The sequence below is a fragment of the Pogoniulus pusillus genome, chromosome 20 (genome assembly GCF_015220805.1).
Source record: "Pogoniulus pusillus isolate bPogPus1 chromosome 20, bPogPus1.pri, whole genome shotgun sequence".
NCBI lineage: Eukaryota > Metazoa > Chordata > Aves > Piciformes > Lybiidae > Pogoniulus > Pogoniulus pusillus.
This window is the reverse complement of record NC_087283.1, coordinates 17,220,337-17,242,920: the sequence shown is the minus strand read 5'-3', so window position 1 is coordinate 17,242,920 and position 22,584 is coordinate 17,220,337. Positions and strand designations below refer to the sequence as shown.

General features: G+C 36.1%; 1 protein-coding gene across 6 annotated transcripts in view; it reads left to right on the top strand.

Moving 5' to 3' along the window:
- Positions 1–22,584, top strand: part of RPGRIP1L (RPGRIP1 like) — a 73,574-nt gene that overhangs the window by 33,568 nt on the left and 17,422 nt on the right. For 4 of the 6 annotated variants that reach the window (XM_064160383.1, XM_064160384.1, XM_064160387.1 and 1 more), the window contains 11 exons: positions 1,006–1,112; positions 1,345–1,395; positions 2,591–2,770; positions 3,422–3,539; positions 4,543–4,995; positions 6,028–6,179; positions 9,182–9,548; positions 10,989–11,203; positions 12,026–12,109; positions 15,252–15,426; positions 16,571–16,668. In XM_064160383.1, coding sequence (XP_064016453.1) covers positions 1,006–1,112; positions 1,345–1,395; positions 2,591–2,770; positions 3,422–3,539; positions 4,543–4,995; positions 6,028–6,179; positions 9,182–9,548; positions 10,989–11,203; positions 12,026–12,109; positions 15,252–15,426; positions 16,571–16,668 — 2,000 coding nt within the window. The remainder of the gene's footprint in view (positions 1–1,005; positions 1,113–1,344; positions 1,396–2,590; positions 2,771–3,421; positions 3,540–4,542; positions 4,996–6,027; positions 6,180–9,181; positions 9,549–10,988; positions 11,204–12,025; positions 12,110–15,251; positions 15,427–16,570; positions 16,669–22,584) is intronic. The other 2 variants (XM_064160385.1, XM_064160386.1) reach the window with 2 other exon arrangements.

The window sequence follows — 22,584 nt, the reverse complement described above, 5'->3', positions numbered from 1 at the left end:
ATCTCAGCCACCTGTTTCCTGCTGAGTTAAAGCCTCTGAACTGAAAAGCTGCTCTATAAAAATAGCCAAGTTTTGCATCATGCCCTGAGGGTCAACAGGAAAGATTCTGGTATTAAAAAGATACTCTGGGCTCTTTTGTTGAAAGCAGTATATTCTCAATTAAGCATGTAATGTTTTACCAATCAACTCCCACGAGTGCAGATGGGAATTACAAAGACTAATATCGCATGTCAGCTTGACAGTTAACATTTATATCATTCTGATCTAAAATATTATTTCATAGTATTTAAGTGTGTGGTAGGAGAATATAACTTTCAGAAAACACAGGGAAAAAATGGAAGGAATTAAAACAATGCTATCAGGGGAATAAAAAGTTTGGCCAAGGGAGGGGAGTGCCAAAATACTTTTATTCCTTAGAAACCACAATGAGTTTGAGAAAAACTTGCTTCTGAAACTTTTCCATGTGAGGGAAGATTTGTTGTTATAACTAAAATATTTCACCTAATCCTTATTTTTTTTTCTCAGATCTTAGTGAGGTAATCATTGTGGCTGTAGCCATGCATTAGTGGGGGTTTGTGTAAAATGTATGTAACCTTCTGCTGATAGGTCTAATGGTATTTAGTTACTCCAACTGACAGAGACTTTTCTATTATCTCTATTCCCTTCTTTGGTCCCTCTTCCCAGAACAGGAAGCTGTACCTAGCTGGGCATATCTTCCTGTTTATAAATATAGAACATGTAGATTTTTAATGCTGTAGATTACCTTTTAATGGAAATGAGAATGTTTTGAGTTTTTTGACCCATACATCTGTAAGAGATCAAAGAGGGTAGTTTCCTATCCCTTTGATTTTACCAAAGATTTCCCTATACAAAGTAAATTAGGTTCTCTATTTTAAGATTAAATTTATATACATAGGTGTTGTGAGATACTAGGTTAAGATGAAATGGCAACTTTTGTAATTATGTTGAAGTAAGCATCATGCTTTGTTCTTTTTCTATGTGAAGACCAAAAGGAAAAGTTGATGCAAGAGAATAAAGACCTGCAGTTATGCTACCAGAAGCATAAGCAACAACTAGATGAACTGAAAAATCATGTGAAGTTTCTGACCAAGGTGAACTCTGTTTGTGTTTAGAATATGAGCCAAAACCTCCCTTCTATGAATTATGCATAGTGCAGATACTTATTGAAGGTAAAGGAATACAGAGATATAATAGTGTTTATTTATTTATGATATCAAGCAAAAATGTCATGTCTAGTGAGAATGTGTCTTGTTATTCTTAGCCTATTTCTTCGATGCTCATTCACATCTGATAACACATTCTCATTAAGTATTTCTGTTTCAGGAGAGTGATACTGATGTGGCAAAACTCAATGAAGCCCACTTGCTTATAAAGGTAATTTAGAAAGAATAAGTATCCAGGTGGCTGGAACTAGATGATCTTTAAGATCCCTTCCAACCCAAACTATTTTATATATTTTTTGGGGGGGTGTTTTTTGTTTTGTTTTTTTCCTGTTTAAACCTTTGTTTGACTATTGCATGTTTTCTACACAGTGCCTGGAATTATCAAGGGCTGAATTACTTGTGCATCTTTTAGTAGTTAGTGCTTCAAGCTCATGTGTGTGCTTTTGTTGTGTGTCTGCTTCGGTTACATTGAGGTGGAAGAGAGGATTAAAAAAGTGTCAGGATGAAACCTAGATTTATGTAGATAATTCGTTATAATCTCAGAAGTTTATTACACCTGATTCACAAGCATTTGCAAATTAGACTTACTTTTTCTAATTACACAACTACCATTTTGTTTTTCCTGTAATGCTTATTAAAAAAACCCAAACAATTTTGCTTATTAGCTTTATAATTTATGGAAGTGTTGTATCAACAAGGCAGTTCTGAAATGCCATACAACAATGCTTAACAACTTCTCTTTGTGTATTCAAACAAAAATACCCAGAAAATGTCGTCTTTTTTTTCTCTTTAACATAAGTTGTAATTTTATCGTTTACAACAAAATAGAAAATGAAATGAGGATGGGGAAAGTAAATCAGTGAAAATAAAAAAATTGCATTACATTTCAAGTGTTTCAGTGACATAGGTTTGGTTTTCTTTTCTTTTCTTGAACTGTTTGCACTAAATGGAATCCTTTTCTACTGCTGAAATGCAAATTATATTTGTATAATGAAAATGAAAAAAAAGAAAGCACAAAATCTCCCCAAACAAACTAGGTGAAAATGAAATGCCCAGTACTAATAACAGAAGCAATGTAGACCTAAGAAGAATAATTCAGGTTTTATACCTTCACCAAAACAGGAATATTAAAGTTCTATAAAAGACAAATATATTAAGGGGTTTGTATTTTCCTTGGATAGGCACGAGTGATTGCTTGAATATCTCAACCTTTGTAATTGGTTCTTGATAATCGTGAGATTACATTACTGAGAAAGATCCTGACACATACTGGCCTACGTCATTCCTATTTATTGTGTTACCACTTGCTCAGGTTTAATGTCTTATTGTCATTCCACATTTATATCTCAGAGTAATTTGCATATTTTGCAAAAGTTTGTTCTGACCATGTGTCAACTTTGCTCCAGGTTCGAAAGCAGCAGCAGAATGAAGACCTTATGTTTTTGGAAAAAGTAGAAGATGATGTCCCTAAAGATTTAGAACGCTCCATGCGGGAGCTGCAGCTAACACATGCGGAAACAGTGCAGGAACTTGAAAAGACAAGGAATATGTTAATTGTGCAGCATAAAATTAACAAAAATTATCAGGTACTAAACTCTGCTCACAGTGCAAAATTTTCTCCTAGCGACATTTTAATGTTTGTAGTGCTGGAACTTGTCATAACTAAGGCTTGCAAACTCATCAGCAAAGCCATTCTCTTTATAGGTAATCTAACAAAAAGTGTGCTGTTGTTTAAAATATTGTTTAAAAGGTATGAGGTCATAATGAGTATAACTTCAGTCTTTTAACTCGCTCTGATCAGAGTCCCCCTCAAACCATGCCTTCTTAGGATTATCTCTGAGGTCTTGTCAGGAAAACAGGAAAGACACTAAGTGTACTTAGCAAGTAAGTTTCTTTTTCCAGAACAGTCTGCTTTTACTTTCTTGAGATAGATTTATTGCAGATCATATTTTGACTTTTGATCCAGTTAACCTGACTTTAAGATAACAAAATCTTTAATGACACTAATAGAAACACTGTCCTGAAAGAGTAGTTAGTCTGCTTTTCTTAACAATGTGTTCTAGGTTTTGCTGAAATTTAAACTGATTGCTGTTTTGCTGGATGAAAATTTGCTGCTGTTTTTATGTATTCTGAATGCTCTTTCCTCAAATCTACAAAATCTACGTGTATTTGTAGTCATGAGCATGTGCAGTGTCAGTGCAGACTGGTGTCCTTTTTACATGCAAATGTTTTTGCAGACTGAAGTGGAAGCAGTGACACGAAAGATGGAAAGTCTACAGCAAGACTATGACTTAAGACTAGAACAGTCTGCCCATCTTCTTGATATTAGAGCTGCGCGTATCAGAAAACTAGAAGGTACCTTTAAAGTATTTTCTTCTCTACATTTTTTTATATTTTATCTCTTGCAAATCTGCTTTTCAGTTGAAGCATTTTTCCATTTGTGAAACTAGTAGAAAGGTCAGTTCCTTTATGGAAAATTAAATTGTCTCTGTGCTCTTCTATTGTCTAAAATGATAATATCATTAATCAAACAATATTCAGCAAAGCAATTTGGGCTGTAGATATTGCTAAATAAGAATAAAGCTAAAAAATAATCTGTACATGTCTGGTCAGCCTTTTATTTTGCTGTCCTGTCATTACATCACCATTTTTCTCAAAATCCCCAAGTCTAAGTATAAAATGCCTGTGGAATATTTCAACGTGGTTAATTTGAAATGTTGTTTTAATGGTTTCACTGTGCAAAGGGTGCTTAGAAGCCCTAACTAGGATACATTACAAATGAGGTCTCTTCCAACCTTGATGATATTGTGATACTGTGATAACAATTTCTGTGCTTTGTCTCCCAAGTTGCATCCCCTGTGTGATACTGCACGATAATTTATGTCCTAAATCTGTGTGTTGATTTGTGTACTATTTACTGCCTGTGAGGCTGGGCATCCTATAAGGGTCTTAGCAAACAGCTGTGTCCATGAAACATATTACAGAGGTTAAAATTCAGATGTATTCTGAAACAAAACTCCATATCTTAAGTCTCTGCCATATTTGCATAGTGATACTTACTCTGGTCATTGCTTAAAACTTCTGAATTTTTGCTGTTAACTCCCTTGTAATCTGTTACTAATTGGTAAGGGGCTGTGTTTTGTAGAGCAGCTCCTTTGTGGAGGTATTCTTGGTTGTTGTCAGTGTGCTAAATATGCAGTAGATACATGAATTAATATGTGTAATTTCTTTGTTGGTAATTCATTTAATAAGGTAGCATTGTTAACGTAATTCAATTATTCGTTTTTCCTCTCAGTCACTAATTGTATTGCTTTTTAAGCAAGACAATTGTAATGCAGCTCTATTTTATTTGTTGCAGCCCAACTAAGAGATATTGTCTATGGTACAAAACCCCATAAATCCAAACCAGAAATATCATCAGGTGAACCAGTGGATGAATTTAATGAAACTGTGTATTTAGAGAGAGGAGAGAACCTTTTTGAAATTCACATCAGCAAAGTGATCTTCTCTGCTGGAGCTATAAACGCTTTTGGTGACCGTGAACCTGCAACCTTTTGTACTTACGGATTCTATGACTTTGAACTTCAGACAACCCCAGTCGCCTATGGGCACAGCCCAGCATACAATTTCACTTCTCAGTATTTTGTCCTTGCTGATGACAACTTTTTGCACTATATACAGCAAAACAGTGTCACACTTGAAGTTCATCATGCATATGGCATCGATTATGAAACAGTTGCTACATGTCAACTGAAGTTCCATGGTGTTTTGGAAAACAATGGGAAGATCTACAGCACGGCAAATTTAGTTGGTAATGAACATAGCAAAAAGTGTTTAGTTTGATGCAGTACTGTAGGTGAGAATTAAGTAATGTGTGTTTGGCTAACAATAATTGCGATGTCAAAAGGGAAAAAAAGGTTTACACAACATGTGTAGCATGTTTTGGTGATTCTACCAAGAGTTGTGGGAAAGCTTTAACAAGTTAATTTTTGCCTATAATAACTGAGGATAAAGACAATCTTAATAATAGTGATCCTGAAATACGCAGCATTAGAAGTATATGACTTGCTGGAAGTGGCATTAAAGAATCCTGTCTGAAAATAGTGATTCTTTTGTCTTCTGTAAAGCTTATTTGAAAAGTGTTGCTAGCACACACCTGAGGAATTTTAGTAAAAGAGGCTATCATTTTACTCAACAGAGTGATACAGAAGTACAGACAGTAATAGGTGCAAATGATGGTAGTTAATAATATTTAATATAAGCAAAACAATCTATGGGAGAGCTAGTTTAGCTTTTGTGGTTTTCTTCTTTTTAGTTTATGGTTTTAAAATAATTGTAGAGTGTCCTAGAGAAGCCTTTTGTAAGAAGTACTCAATATTCTGTGCTGCTTATGTCAGAAGTACTTTGTCAGGTCAGTATTTTCTGAGGCCTCTAACTGCCTGCTTTTGTCAAAGGTCTGGTTTGATAAAGTAGTATTTTTGCCTGTAATTTAAACCACATACCACTTTGTGGGACTTTTCTAACTGCTGACATACAAAACTCTCCTAAACTTTATTTGCCTTCAAGAGATTAAAATAATGAACTTCAGTCTGTAGCTTGGGCAGTAAATATTACAGATTCCAGTTGAAAAAATGCTCATATTTCAGTTTTGGATCATAGATGTAGGTAGGACCAGAGGAATTGTTTCTGTCTCTAACGTGAACCACACATTGCAAGCCACAAACACTTTTGCAATGCATAGTCACAGGAGAACTGATCTTTGATTTGTGATGTTTCCTAGCATTTGACTTATTTTAATGCTGAGAAGAAAATTAGTATCATCCTGTATGTATTTGTTCCTTAGGTATCAAAGGAAACATTCAGAATTATGGTACTGTAGAATACTGGATCAGGTTACGAGTTCCTATGGATCAAGCTATTAGACTCTACAAAGAAAGGTCAAAGGCTCTGGGCTATATAGCATCCAGTTTTAGGGAACATGAGCAACGATCCCAGGTATGTTTGGCTTTGTACTCCATAGTTTTGATTGTCACTAGAATATTTGGAATTATGTTTAGTTAACCTATAAGCACCAGATTTTGTTAATATTTGTCATACAGTATTTTTAAACCAGTTGGGTTTCAGATCAGTGTTACAGGTGGAACAATTGTGCAGAGAGGTCTCCAAGTTCTTAGTGTTTGAGTATTGTGAGACTATTTCACGTTTTGGTGTGTTTTTATTTTTCTGGCTGAATAATGAGAATGTTCATAATATAAAGCACTATTTAATCACATAGTCACATAGAGGAAAAGAGGGGACTTTAAGACATTTTCAGCAACTGTTTAATAAAGAAAAGCACTCAGGTTGAAATACATGAATTAAAACACATAAGAATTTTTAATGGGCTGTGTTTTTTTTCAATCTATAGTTATTTAAATTAATGTATGTCAGGAGTAACCTTGATGCTTTATATTATTCCATAATGAAAATCTATATTGCACTAGACTCTCAATGGGTTCCATGATGTAATCTGAGAAGTATGTTTAGTGTTTAAGGTCAGCGTAGGTGTTTTCAATAACGTGGTGTTTGATAACGTGGTACCATTTGCTTTAAATCTAATTTTTAAAGGAATCAAAGGTATTTTCAACTAACTCACAAAATATGGTAGTTTTTAAATGCCAAAATCTCCTACTTAGAAAAAAAAGATAATCAAAAATACAGAAAACGGTGGTGTCAATCCAAACACAATTGAAAGGTAAGACATGTGGAACAGAGCATTTTGTTGTAATTATTGTAAAGCTGTAAATTCAAACATGGACACTGAAATATGCTGATTATATGGGGAAAAAATAGGGGAAATGGCATAAATGAAGAACAGCTTCTACAGAACTGGTGTTTAAAACATTGCAGTTTTCAGAAATGTTTCATGGCAGAAAGCATGGCTATAGCAGATGGTTACATTATGTTAAGGGTTCTATCAATCTGCAGCTGGAAAAGTAGCTTCAGTTTTATGTTCCAAAATTTAAGTTTTGAGTAGTTAGACATGCATATAAAATTTTCTGTCCTGCATAGTGGCAGAAACCATGAAAACATGAACTGTACATGAACTGCTATAGTTTTGTTTCTTTCCAGTTGTAAAGGTAGCCAGAAATAGTACTCTTAAGGTTGCATATTAAGTACTTACTGAGAAAACCAAACATGATAGTTTAACTATTTTAGTCTGTACTGTTTCTTCAAAGTATTTAACATTTTGTCATACAAAATGAAATTGATATATTTCCCATATACCAGAAGCCTCTGGCTTCTACAAGCAAGATAATTCTGTACAATTAATGACAATAGCTGTGTCACATCTTGGTGAAAAAGGAGAGTTTTCTGAGGTCAGCAGAGATGAGGGCTCCTCATTTAAGATATCCATGTTATTGTTTCTCTTATTCTTTACTTTTGGCCAGTTATGTGTTTCACGGTATGTACAAGCTATACTGATAGGTCAGCATAGGGCAGTGCTGGGTCAAGGATTGGGCTGGATGATCTTCGAGGTCTTATCCAACCAGATATATTGTGTGATTCTGTAACTTTTAAAAGTGTAATATTGAGCTTTTTAATTTACTTCAAACATTTATCAGCCCTCTTCACATGCTATTTCTAATTTTTGTTAATTGTTTATCACAGTATCATCAGGGCTGGAAGAGACCTCACAGATCATCAAGTCCAACCCTTTACCACAGAGCTCAAGGCTAGACCATGGCACCAAGTGCCACGTCCAATCCTGCCTTGAACAGCCCCAGGGACGGCGACTCCACCACCTCCCCGGGCAGCCCATTCCAGTGTCCAATGACTCTCTCAGTGAAGAACTTTCTCCTCACCTCGAGCCTAAATTTCCCCTGGCGTAGTCTGAGGCTGTGTCCTCTCATTCTGGTGCTGCCCACCTGAGAGAAGAGAGCAACCTCCTCCTGGCCACAACCACCCTTGTAGTTGTAGACAGCAATAAGATCACCCCTGAGCCTCCTCTTCTCCAGGCTAACCAATCCCAGCTCCCTCAGCCTCTCCTCGTAGGGCTGTGCTCAAGGCCTCTCCCCAGCCTCGTTGCCCTTCTCTGGACACGCTCAAGCATCTCAATGTCCCTCCTAAACTGGCGGGCCCAGAACTGAACACAGTACTCAAGGTGAGGTCTAACCAGTGCAGAGTACAGGGGCAGAATGACCTCCCTGCTCCTGCTGACCACACCATTCCTGATGCAGGCCAGGATGCCACTGGCTCTCTTGGCCACCTGGGCACACTGCTAGCTCATGTTCAGGCGGGTATCAGTTAGCACCCCCAGATCCCTCTCTGTCTGGCTGCTCTCCAGCCACTCCGACCCCAGCCTGTATCTCTCCATGGGGTTGTTGTGGCCAAAGTGCAGCACCCTGCACTTGGAGCTATTGAACCCCATCCCATTGGACTCTGTCCATCTGTCCAGGCGGTCAAGGTCCCGCTGCAGAGCCCTTCTGCCCTCCAACCCAGTCACATCTGCCCCCAGCTTAGTGTCATCTGCAAACTTGCTGATGACTGACTCCATGCCCTCATGCACATAAAGGTTTTGGAGCAAGAAAAAAAACACAGGCATCTACAGTGCAATTTTAGTTGTTGAAAAGTACATATATAAAAGAGACTAGAGTTATAAAATTTCTTGATGCGGGATAGCTGTCAAGGTCAGAATCTTTAAAGTCTCACTAGCTATAAATCAGTCTTAACACCAATCTTTTACTGCTTTGTAGATAATCAAATGACAAGTAGATCATTAAACTTTAGAAGAATAAAGCAAACAATCACAGGCCTTGAAAGCATTAACCTCTTCCTTCCTTATACCAATAACCCAAGAAAGATGTCATTGAACAAGTAGTATTTTGACATATAAAATTAAACAGTAGTTGGAGTGTCATTGAAATAATCAGTTATTTGTTCTATTTATATAGTTCTTAGACTTCACCACCATAAGAATTCTAATGTTTTTAATTTAACTTGTTTTTCATTTAAAGCAGCAGATACTCAGAACTGCCCAAGTCAGCACTTCAACAGATGGCAATTTAAATGAACTCCACATTACAATAAAATGTTGCAACAATCTACAAGCCCGAAAAAAACATCTTCAGCCAAATCCTTATGTTGTCTACAAGTTCTTTGATTTTGCAGACCATGATACTCCCATCATTTCCAGCAGCAGCAATCCACAAATAGATGACCATATGTGTTTCCAAGTGCCAATGAACGCAGATTTAGACCGATACCTAAAATCAGAATCCTTAAGCTTTTATGTATTTGATGATGGTGAAGTGGAAGAAGGTGCTTATGTAGGGAAAGCCAGTGTGCCTCTTAATTCTTTAGCACATGACAGATCTATCTCAGGTAAGAATTAGACCTTTTTAAACATAATAAAATCTTTATTTCCTGTTTCATATATCTTTAAACTTCTTTATGAACCAAACTGAAGAATGTCTCAGCAGAGGGATCTGGACAGGCTGGAATGATGGGCTACAGTCAGTTCTTTGAGGTTCAGCAATACCAAGTGTCAGGTCCTGTACTTGGGTCACAAGAGCCCCATGCAACACATAAACACTTGGGGCAGAGTGGCTGTAAAGCTGCCCATCAGAAAAGACCTGGAGGTTCTGGTCAACATTTGGCTGAATATAATCCACAGGTGTGCTCAGGTGGTCAAGAAGACAAATAATATCTTGGCTTCTGTCAGATATAGTGTGGCAAGCAGAACTAGGAAGTTGATCATCTCCCTCTAATCAGCATTAGTGAGGCCACATCCACTCTGAGCCTCATTTTGTGAAGGCTGAAGCAATCAGTTCTTTCAGCCTCTTCTGTGTCCTGTGTTCCAATGTCCTGAAGCCAAAGAATGGCAGTGTCTCATTTGTGCTGCAGAGGCCAAAACTGGACAAGATATTCCAGGTGCCATCTCTTTGATATTGAAGAGAGAAAGTATAAAACTTCCCTGGACCTGCGTGGCTACATTGTTATTAGGACAGGCCAGGGTGCATCTGACATTCTTTACTGCAAAGACACAGCAGCTTGGCTGGTCTTTTTTTCTTTTTTTCTTTTTTTCTTTTTTTCTTTTGTCAAGCAGGACCAACTCTGTTTTTCTTCAAGGATGCTTGTGGCCTGTCAGCCCCCAGCCAGAATTGCTAACTGGAGCTATTCCTGGGCTGATCCAGAACTTGGCATTTGCTTTTGTTTAACCTCATGAGGTTTTCATCAGATCATTACTTCTATCCCCTGCCGTCAGGGTTCCTCACAAGTTGGTATCAGTTAGTAATTTACTATGATGTTTGTAATATACAGGCTACTTTATTATTTCATTGACAACTACAAGTCATGGAAGAAAGTTTTAGAATCTTGAATCTATAATTTTTCCATGTAAATGGGTAATACAAATTTTGCGAGTGGTTGTAGGATGTTTCTTCTTCAACAGAAGTTCATCCACTTCCAGATTTTAAAAAACACTTAAATTTTCTTTGACAAGAGTTAGTAAAAGATGGAAATGTTTTAGTTAGATGTTTTGAAAGATTTTAATACAAATATCTGGTACTGGATTATCTGAGAGCCCCACAGGGCATCTTGAATGAATGCAGTGATTCAGTACATGCTAAATGCTGTATTTCTAGATGCCTGCAGTGTTACATTGGATTCATTTTGATGTATAAAACACAATATCTCGACATAGCTTCCAAAATGAGCACTGTTAAGTTACTTAATCCCTGAATACCATGCAGTTTTGTATTGCATTTTCTTGTGTGTGTGTAGAATAAGATAATTTAGATCAGATTTGCATTTTGCTTTCAGGTACTTTTGAACTAACTGATTCTGAAAGACATGCTGCTGGCACCATCACAGTTGAATTAAAATGGAGTTTTGTCTACCTACCACCAAGTGGATCAACAATGGCTACAGACTTAGCAAGTTTAATTCAAAATGAGAAATCAATGGCAACTGAATTACTGGCAGAGGAAAAAACACAGACTTCAACCCTGTTGCCTTCTTTTACTTCATCAGTAATAGTAAGTCATTTAACAGATTCACAGAAATTAAGAGTTATAAAACCTATTACAGCAGGTCATTTACTTCTTCTCTGATGACCAGGATTTGTCCTTACTGTAGAACAATGTGTAGTACAAATACTTCAAGTAACCATCATCTTTGACTTCCTTTGGGAGTGAAATCCTTCTTGTATCCAAAACTTTTAAAGTCTTTTATAATGATAGGTAACTGGTTAGCAAAAGAGTGGGGAGAAAAAGGAAGAGAAATATCAAACATTAAATGCCTTCTCTATAAATGTAGTGCTTATTAATTGTCTCCAATGTAGATGTCCTACATGAAATGCAGCTACATGCTCATGCAACTTCAGGACTACTGTTGCAATTTAAGACAGTCATGAAATGACTGGAATGTTTCTGGATTGTTTTGTTAATTTTACAAAGATTGTCAGTCTCTTTCCTCTGTTAAAATTCTCCAAAGGAAACAGCATGAGGAAAGGTGTCAAAGGTAAGATAAGCCTACAAAACAAGAAGAGAAATCAAGCACTCTGTAACGAGTAATAATAAATCATTCTGCCACACACATGATTCCACTGGCTTTGCTTATTCCTTGCCTGGAGCTCAAATTGTGTTTCACAGATGTTCTGTGAGTCTTATATCCATTTGTGGATGAATCCTGAACAGTATCTTGAACCTTATTTAAGCAATGTCTTCCTATTTAGAATTTAATTTAGTGCAGTAACATTGGGCTTTGAGAAAAATTAGGGTCCCTCAAATTTCACTGTAAGATGGTTAGAATATGGCAATGAATGGTCTTCAAGTCTATTGTTTATTGGTTTATTTCAGAAGCCAACCCCCAAACCGAGGCAGCGTGCAGCTCGAGCAGACAAGAGAGTATCTTTTCAGGATCTTACTACAATACAGGTGGAAGTAAGTTTTATTTTGCTTATGCATGTTGAAGCAAGAGAGGCTACTTATGTCTCAGTATGAACAATTTGTAGAACTAATAATCAATATGACTCTTATTTTAGCAGCACAAGACTGCAGTGCCCTGGGCAATGACCAGTAGCATAGTATTGCATATAGATGGGGGACACAATGCTGGTATATTTGTGTGGTTCCCTCAGAATTGCTTGCTATCCTCCACAGGTTAGAAGCTTCAACTACTGTAGACTTAAGACACGTTCTAACAGGAGAAATCAACCATCACTATACTGTGTTTCTCATCTCTCTGAGTTATTAAGTAAAGTATCTTTGTACAGTGTGTCACTTGCACAGACAGAAGTGGCTCTACAGAAACCAGCTTGATCCAAACAGATCCTGTGTGTTGAGCTAATGATACAGTTCAGTCACCTCTTAAAGTTTGTCAGCTGAGATTAGAAACTGTGAGGAGAATTAACTCTTCTGAACTTGGAGTGTACTATCATGTGTACATCCTTCCAGATTCTGGGAGAGTCTGCATGGAATAACTCAAGTGTATCTGCTGTATGATGTAAAGTTTCATTTGACCTTAAATAATCTGCCTTCAGAAAAGTAAGAATAGGCTTTATTTACTCATTTAATTAAATCCAGTAAGTTCAAGTAAGGTATTTTAACAGATAAATATAAAAGCTTATGAGTATAGTTGTTAGTTAATAATATGTTACATTAATTAAAAATAGCTGTAATGATTTTTTTTTTCATTAGTAAATGCTTTGATTGGAATTTAAATGTTAACCCCAGTTGTCACCTCACAGGTTCTTCTGATACTGTTTTGGTTTACCATGACTAGAATTTTGTTTTGAGCCATTCAGTCTAGAGTGGAAATAAGAATGAAGTCAATCTCTTGTTTTTTTGTCTTGTGTTTTAAAAAAAATCAAATACTGATGAAATCAAATGTTTTGGAGCTTAGATAGGGAAAACTGAAATATTAACCATATAGTTAGACACACAACATATATTCAACTTGCTTCTTGAAGTGTGATATTTTTTCGCAAGCTATAATTTTCTAAGGGAAAGAGCTACTTTGTCACCATCAGAAGTACTCAATACTGAATGAGCAGATGCCCTAGTTGTTTTAAAAACAAACCTCCCTGTCTGATTAGAGACAAAGTACTATTAGAACCAGAGAGTTAAATAGCTGAAGCTTTTCTGATGTCTAAATCTTGTGGTGAAATGGCAAGAGTGCTAGAGAATTATAAGTTCAACTCTTCAAAACTGTGCAAGTCTGGTTCATTTTCCTGTTAGTTTTCTGACTAGCAGAGAAAGTAGTTCTCTGACATTAATGTGATACATGCCAAAGCAAAGAGTTGGTTTGGAAAAGGAGACTCACTAAAAATTAGGATAAATGGTTTGAATTGCCCAAACCGATTTTAAGAATCATCCAGCTTCATCAGTAGAAGCTGTAGCCGAGGACAGAAGCAGTAATGGTAATACATGGAAGCAAAGGAGGGCATCATTTCCAGTCCAAGTGCTTATCCATCAATAAATGTATACCTACTTTTGTGTTAGTTGTCTATTAAAGACTTCCCCTAATTTTACCTGTAAGTTAGGACTATGTTATTGAAAATAATATGAAGCTTGAAGAGAAGATGAAGGCTTCAGAAATTCCAAGTGTTTCAGAGCTATGAGATTATTCAAAGTTTTGCATTTTTATATATTACATTTGAATTCCATGTGTGTGTTACTTCTTCTTTCATGCATTGAATAATCAAATCACAGTAAAGAAAGATGTCAGAACCTTCTCTGAAGTAAAAAAAAAAAGAATCTTTGTGATGACAATATTTTTTTTTTTGGCTGCTGGAAAGGAAGGAATGTCTCCACTTACTTCCTTCTAGGTTTGCATGAAAAATTGTCTCCCCTCTGAAAACTACTACTATATGACAAGGGGGAGATGAAAAAGAAATGGAATAACTTTGGGACATATTTAAATATGCAGGATTCCAAGGAGAAGAAAAATATTAAATATTGTGGTTTGTAATGATCCAAGTGCTTGTGAAAGTCACAGCAGATTGACCACTTGTAGTTTCCAGTGGTATAATGCAACATTTAATCATTAGCTCTAATTTCTCTTCCTTTCACTTTTCAACTTAATCAAAGCCCTAGATGAGCTCTAGAGAAGTCTCCTTTCTACCATATCAGGTGGTACTGGTTTGAAAATTTTATCCACAAAATATGACTCTGTCATTGAAGGAATTATAATCATCAAATGTCATGTAGAAGACTGGTTATGATACATTACCTGTGCCAATGCAGAGCATAAGAAACATAAAGTCAGTTTTATTGTGACTTTGAAACTTCAAGGATTACTCTTTTCTGTAGAATAAGTCTCTTCAGTGTTTGTTACTATTGCTTTGTGTGGCTCCAAATGTGGCAGAATAGACATAACCCTTCAAGTCCAGTTTTGAAAAACTCAGGAGGTGAGACATCAGTGTCTCTGTGGTAGAGGAGAATTCTGCTGGAATTGTTTGATATTAAATGCACAGATCTCCAGCAATTTCTGTGGAAGGTGCCACCTCTGTACTGTTGTATGCATTGAGAAGGTTCTGTTCTGTGTAACTGTACTCAAAGAGAAAGAAAAGAATAAGACTCCGGCAAAGTTATGCATTTTTTTACCTTAGATAAAATATTTACATTTTGCAGCAAAGCCTCTTCTTTTTTTTTTTTGTGTGGTTTTAGATTGTTTTAGAAACAGAAAATATTGTATAATTGACATTATAAAATTGCCAACTAAGTAAGGTGGAGGTGGATAGTATGGTTATTTTTTAAATGGAATCTTGTAGAACTGAGAAAGCTGAAATATAAATGAATTCTGAAAATTTAACAGGCTGTGTGTATGTTGACAGGCACCAAATGATTATAATAGTTATGTTTTCACAAATATACATTGTTAGGGAATTGTCTTTCTACAGTATCAATTATTTCTTACTGCAGCTGACAACATCTCATTGTTTCCTGCACTGCACAAGCAATATAATTGTTTAAAGGTTATGTGTATTGAATGTGAGCCATAACTCTTCGAGTTTTGAACTTGAGTAACTTTTAATATTCAAGGAGTGTTATAAAGACTGTAAATTTCCCTGGTTTTATATAGCATGTGGTACATGAGGTTAAACAAGAAAGTCTGGCAGATGATAAGATAAAGGAAATGGCTGAAGAAATTCAACAGGAAAAAGACCTCTCACATCTGTCAGAGGGGCAGTTGGCTGACCAGAGCTCGATTGCCTCTGGAGATGAGACAGAAATAGCTGAAGAATTGCAACCAGAAGGTAAAATGCATTTTTATGAATAAGAAACTCTATTTTCTTAATACGTCTGTGTCTCCTTCCATTTGCTTAAGCATTTCTTACTAGCAGTGGGAGCTGCCTCATTATGAGAAGCTTCATGACAGAAATGATATTCTGGTATACTTTATAGCTGAAGCTAACTGGTGGACGTGGTGGTGTTATTTTCCTCCCAAATGGAAACTGTATTGTAATTGAATGCAAAAATCTGGTATCTGACCTAGATTCATAAAATATTAAAGGAAACCTGGCTTCTATTTTAAATGTCTTTATATTCTCCCTTAGAATTATGCTGTTCTAAAGACTATTTTAATGAATATGCTCCTTTTGTCTGCAGATTACGAGCCAGTGCTGATATCAGAAATCCTTTCAGACAGTGAGAGGGGTAGTATGTCTTACTGCATCTGTGACATGAAGTTGTTGGAGATAGATTTATTTAAAGATTATAAAAGCCAGGTCATCCTGTTCCACCTCTTAGCTTAAACTGTTTATCATGGAAATAAACCAGGTCCACAGTACCAAGTTTAAAGGAAAAACTCATGCAGAATTTTATGTTCAGTTATTTGTAGCTTCCACGTAAGAATTCATTAGAAAAATTGGAAAAGTAGAGTGAGGATGCTGAATCCTCATTGTGTTGATAAGTAATTTGCTCCAGAGAAAAACCTCCTGAATGCTTTAGAAAATAATCCATCTGCACATAGAAATAGTTTTGATTGTTTTTTTCTTTTTTCTTTTCTAATAAAATGCATGCACATTCATGTAAGAAGAATAATGCTAAACATAGTCAGAGGAAATCCACAAATTCAGGCCATATTCATATATAAAACTAACTGTTGTTCCTACTTCAGTTCATCACAAGACTTTTATCATTGCACTCATCAACTTTCATCTGGAAAACATTACCTTTTTTTAGTATATCGGATAAAAATACAGTTTAGATGACTTTAAAGGTCACTGAGTTGCCAGTGTTAATCTTCTTCAAGGAAGTGAAGATTTACCTGGCACTTATACTTTATTTATTAGAGAAGCAAATATATTGCTATCAGGTTTCTCAGCAGGTGTACAGATGGACTACAAATATAGAGGAGGGTTAACTAAATTACTTTTTATTTTTAATTATTTTTTTCAGATCAAGATGATAGACAAGAAAGTGATGCAACTGAGTCAGTGATAACTGACAGTGATGACTGTATTGTTTCAAGTCCCCTATCCAAGAATATTATAAAGGTGAGTCAGAATATATATGGCAACTATTTGGTAAGGTAAAAATATATTTTAAGCCTAATGTCCTCTAAGAGTAGCTTTTTTATATCTAAGGCATTTTGAAGGAATACATATTTTCCTATTTCCAGTTCAGACACATATAGAGAAAAATTAGAAGCTTAACCTGACCAAATTAGGCATGTAATTTATAGGTGTGGTTTTGATGGAGAAATTTGTTGTCATCCTTTCCATTATTGCCAAGCACACTTAGAATTAGATATTTCTAATTAATTTCAATCTGAATTAAAATCTTAGTTCTGCGTAAAATCTCCTAACGAAAGATAACTGGTAGCAAAAGATAGATCAGAGGGCTGGGCCACCTCTCTTGTGAGGACAGCCTAGGAGAGTTGGGTCTCTTCAGCCTGGGGAGGAGAAGACTTTGAGGAGACCATGTAGTAGCCTTCCTGTATCTGAAGGGGCCCTACAGGAGGGCTGGGGAGGGATTGTTTACAAGGCCTTAAAATGACAGGGTGAGGGGTAATGGGTTTAAACTGGAGGAGGGGAAATTTAAAATAGATGTTAGGAAGAAGTTCTTTACAGTGAGGATGGTGAAGCACTGGAACAAGTTGCCCAGGGAGGTTGTGGGTGCTTCCTCTTTGGAGGTGTTCAAGGCTCAGTTGAATGAGGCCTTGTGCAACCTGTTGTAGTGGAAGGTGTTCTTGCCTATGGCGAGGAGTTGGAACCAGATCTTTGAGTCCTTTCCAACATAAACCATTTTATGATTCTGTTATAGTGTGAAAGTCTAAAGAACTTAGGCTCATTGTTTGTCCTACCTGTTGCCTTTATGTGTGAATATGTCCTTTTCTGCTTCTTCTGTTGCTTTCTAAGGAAGGGGCATAATTCAACTTGTCAAGGATAGTAGTAAATCTACAGTTCATAGCTGCCTGCTATGTATCATCCCAGTATGTTGAATTGATTGAATGCTACTGAAATGGCAATCACATAACCTTGAGGTTTTTAGTAACAGGCAAACCTTCAAATGTATTTCCTAGGTCATCCACACAGATTCCTTTATGTTCTTGAACATCAGTTTTCAACAGAGTTTGTACATGTACAATATCCAATTACTTCCGAGTACTTATTTTTCTGTTACGATTTGTGGATGTGTACAGTAATAATATTCTCTTTAACTCAGCAATTAGCAAACATAAAGTCATACATATGAAATGACACAGTATAATAAATACAAAATTTACTTTGAAGAGGATTTCAATAGTTCATAGAATCATAGAATCAACCAGGATGGAAGAGACCTCCAAGCTCATCCAGTCCAACCTAGCACCCAGCCCTAGCCAGTCAACTAGACCATGGCACTAAGTGCCTCATTCAGTCTTTTCTTGAACACCTCCAGGGACAGTGCCTCCACCACCTCCCTGGGCAGCCCATCCCAATGGGAAATCACTCTCTCTGTGAAGAACTTCCTCCTAACATCCAGCCTATACTTTCCCCTGGCACAACTTGAGACTGTGTCCCCTTGTTCTGTTGCTGGTTGCCTGGGAGAAGAGGCCAACCCCCACCTGGCTACAATGTCCCTTCAGGCAGTTGTAGACAGCAATGAGGTCACCCCTGAGCCTCCTCTTCTCTAGGCTAAACAACCCCAGCTCCCTCAGCCTCTCCTCATACTTCTAAGATGGACAGAAAAAACTTAAAAACTACAGAACTTACAATTACAATTGATTATAATACTTCTAACAGTTAATACTGGTCCATCATAGCCTTCTTTTAAAGGGCCAGGGGTGTACTTTGTATCCTATCATTCTTTCTTTTAATGCAATAACCTAAAGGTAGTTTGATGATTTCTTTATTTTTTCAATCTGTGTTCAAGGCTGTATGACATCTTACAAAGTAATGAGCAACAAGAAGCAATGCTTCATGTGAGAAATATTGCTCCTTTTTTGAAGTTGTAGAAGGGATTTAGAAATGTTATCACTTACATGTACTGCAGAAAGATAGAGGAGGTAATTCTGAAGGCAGAATTACATTGTTTATGTGTAAAATATTAAAAACCTCTGTTGCCTGTCATTTTGAGATCTAAATTGACTGCTACTCATCACCACAAAGTTAAACTCTAATACAGTTGATCTATACATTTCTAGTCATCCTGTGTTTTATCAAAATTATTTATCAGTGCTTCTGAGAGGATTTTCAGAGTAGTTTTATTTCAGGTTCATTAATTTCCACCTCTTCCCATTGATCTGTTACTCTGGTAACAAAGTATGTGTTTGGGAAGGGTAGATAAGACAACAAAAGCTATAAATTCTTAAGGCAGCATGTTTGATACTAATTGGATTTTAAAAATAGGTATTGGTATATTTGAAACCTTGAGTTTATATCAAAACTGTGATTGCTTTTTTTTTTTTAAATGATTAAAAATCACAGTCTGTTAACTCTTCAGATAAATGTCCTGCTGGTCATCAAACACTGTAAATAAGACTTGTGATTTTTAGAGATTGTTATGCTAATTATCCTATAAATCTGAATTGTATGGTGAACCATTTAAGCCATTTAAGATCATAGTCTTTCTTTTTGTGCATGTTGCAAATTAGACAGTTCATGGTTATTTCTTAGATATGTTGATCATAAAGGGTATCTAACAGATTTTCCAGTACTTAGCTGTACCACTTGCTTCTTTCTTTTTTCTTCTTGTCTATGATGTATAATTAATCATAGATTACTTCATTTTGTTTCATTTCATTTACAACATTTATGAGCTTCACTTTGTCGGTATGAAATGCTTGTCCCCTTCTTTCCTTTCCAAAGTGGCGTAATTAGTGTTAGCATCTTTTTTAACAGGCTACATAAAGTTTAGTGGCTGGATTAAATCAAGTCATTAACATAATGTGCTATACAATTTGCCCCTATCTCTTTTCGTTTCCAGTACATCAAAGTGCCACAGAGTGCCAGTGTAATTGGGCCTTGCTAGCTTGTCAGGTTCAGTCAGGCTGATGGCTGCTGCTTTTACTAAAAAGCTTCCAGGCATGATAATTAATAGAGAAAAGAAGTCTGAGAAATGTAAAAGTTCGGACAGTTCTCTATGAATATTTCATATATTTGAATAATCAGAAGTTAACATTATCAATGTGATGTATAATACATTGATTAAAAGCCTTGTTTCATATCCTCAAAATAGACATCAAAACTGGAAATTTGCATTTTTTTTTTGGCATGGTCTTGATATTTTTTTAAAATTACTTTTTTTTCCTTCTGTCCTCTCTTCTCTTTTACCCCTGTGTCTACACACTTTATCCTTATAGGAGATAATACAGGCTTGAATTATCACAATAGAGTTTATCGCCGTCAGCTTGCAGACTGTCTTAAAACGTGCCTGTAAGGCAATTACTGGCAAAAACAAATTTTTGGGTGGTGGTCTCACTTTTTTTTCTATAGGTGTGTTTAGATTTCTCTTTTGCGTTGCCGATATGCTGAGTGCTTTATCAGGCCTCTTCCAACCTGGTTGATTCCATGTGCTAATAGCGGTTTATTGAAAACTGTCATTACCTCTTTCTGGAAATGAAGATCTCAGGATCATAGTAATTTTGACATGAAAATCTCTCTTAAACATCATTAAAAAGCAGTATGAGTTGCTTGTGGTTCTGCTGCTCAGTGGAACATGTTTGTGCTGAAGTGGGAAGGTTTAAAGCATAAAGGTCAAGTATAGCAAAGCAAGAAAAAACAGTTCCTTGTGCCTCCTCATAGGAGGAAATGCACTACCCATGTAGGTTTTTCAGGGATAATACGTTAGTTCAAACTATAGACATGAAAAATAGATTGTTTACATTGTTCCCAGAAGCAAGGTGTTTTCCCTGCTGCTGTTCAGTGCAGAAGTCACAAACTAATGTTTTTTTTAAAACACTTAATTGTGTGGGATGCTGTTATGGACTGTCTGAGACAAATGGAACTTTACTATTCACATCAAAATCTTAGCTTTTTATTGTGACCAAAAATGAAACGAAAACATGAACTATATAGCTTCTTGAAGATGGTATCCAAGACTTTATGGAGATTTTACAAAGCTTTTCTAAACTCAGAAATCAGAAAGCTAAGAAAAGTTGAGACTTTGAATTCTGGTGCAATGTCCAGGACCTCATTGCTGTCTACAACTACCTGAAGGGAGGTTATAGCCAGGTGGGAGTCAGTCTCTTCTCCCAGGCAACCACCAATAGAACAAGGGGACACAGTCTCAAGTTGTGCCAGGGGAAGTATAGGCTGGATGTTAGGAGGAAGTTCTTCACAGGGAGAGTGATTGGCATTGGAATGGGCTGCCCGGGGAGGTGGTGGAGTCACCGTCCCTGGAGGTGTTCAAGAAAAGCCTGGATGAGGCACTTAGTGTCATGGTCTAGTTGATTGGATAGGGCTGGGTGCTAGGTTGGACTGGATGATGTTGGAGGTCTCTTCCAACCTGGTTGATTCTATGATTCTATGACAGTTAGTACTTAACCTAATCCTAAGGTTTGTTGAAGGACTTCAGTGATTCTGATTTTCTGCATAGTGTTAATTACAAAGAGTCAATATTAAATGGTAAAGAAAGAATATTGATTGGACTGTGTATCTTGCCTAAGTTTTGTTTTCCTTGCTTTAAATGAAAGCAGTAATCCAGTTTCCCAGAGATGGTCTTTGAAAGCATTTAGTGTTCTTTATTTTGATATATGTCCAACCCCTCTGTTAGAGGAAATTTCTTATTCTATTTTGCTCTAAATACTAAAGACTGTCAAAGCAGAATGATTTGTGAGATATAATTGGTCATGACAAACTATCGATTTTTCACTTGAATAGTACCTAATAAATGAGACTAAGGCTTAAAAAAACAGCTTAGGAAAAGATTTAAATAACATACTTCACTCTGCATCATAGAAATACAAATGGTTGTTTAAAAATTAATTCCTATTATATATTGGATTTTACATATATTCTCAGCATGGCTACATAGTATGAGTGATTTTATATTAGTGGTGAAATATGACATGCTTGCTATGCTGTTCTTAAGCAGTTCTATATTTTTATTTGTAAATATATTTTTTTAATCAGCTTCTGTTCTCCTTTGTGTATGCTGTATTCATGTTTAATATTAATAAAACCAGGCCTTAAAATATTCTTGACTGTTAAGCCCTAAAGTAATTCATCTTTTTCCTTGCAAATTTCTAATAGTATGTTTGGGTTATTTGCTTCATTATAAGTTAGGATGCAAAATACCTGCATTTATCCTGCTCTCCTTGAGAAACTAATATTCTTTGCCTACAGTATGCAATTACAAGTGTTAAATATGTCAAACAAATTTTAAGATATGTAAAAGGACTACTTTATAATGCAGGATATTGTGTTTGGACTTGATTTATAAACTACCATCTGTATACAAACTAGTCTGACAGAGCTACTAAATACTTTGGGGTGAACAAAACCACTCAGCATATCACTTTAAATACAGATGCTAATACATCTGTTCCATGCAAGAAGAAAAGAGTTGTTTCTGAAGTAAAATTAGACAATAGAGGCAAATTCATTTTTTATGCATGTGAATGTAGAGTGCTTGAGGTTATTAGTTGAAACTGAGTAACCTTTCCAGGCTTTCATCTCTTTCTTTTCGAATTTGAATATGAAAAGCATATTCAAGTCAAAGACCATCACTTTAATGACATTTGGCAGTCATTTGATTTATTAGATTTTAGAAAAAAAATTCCTTTAAATATTTCATCATTCTATGCTAATCCCAGTAATATTGCCAGCTGAAGCCATGTACCTGTATTAGTGGAGACAGAATGGTGTGGAATTTTTTCTGTCATCCTAGTAAAATTTCCATGAATCTACTGAATAATAAAACAACCTTATTGAAATATTCAGATTTGGGTTTTTAGTTAAAATGTCTTAGGATACATAATAAAAGGA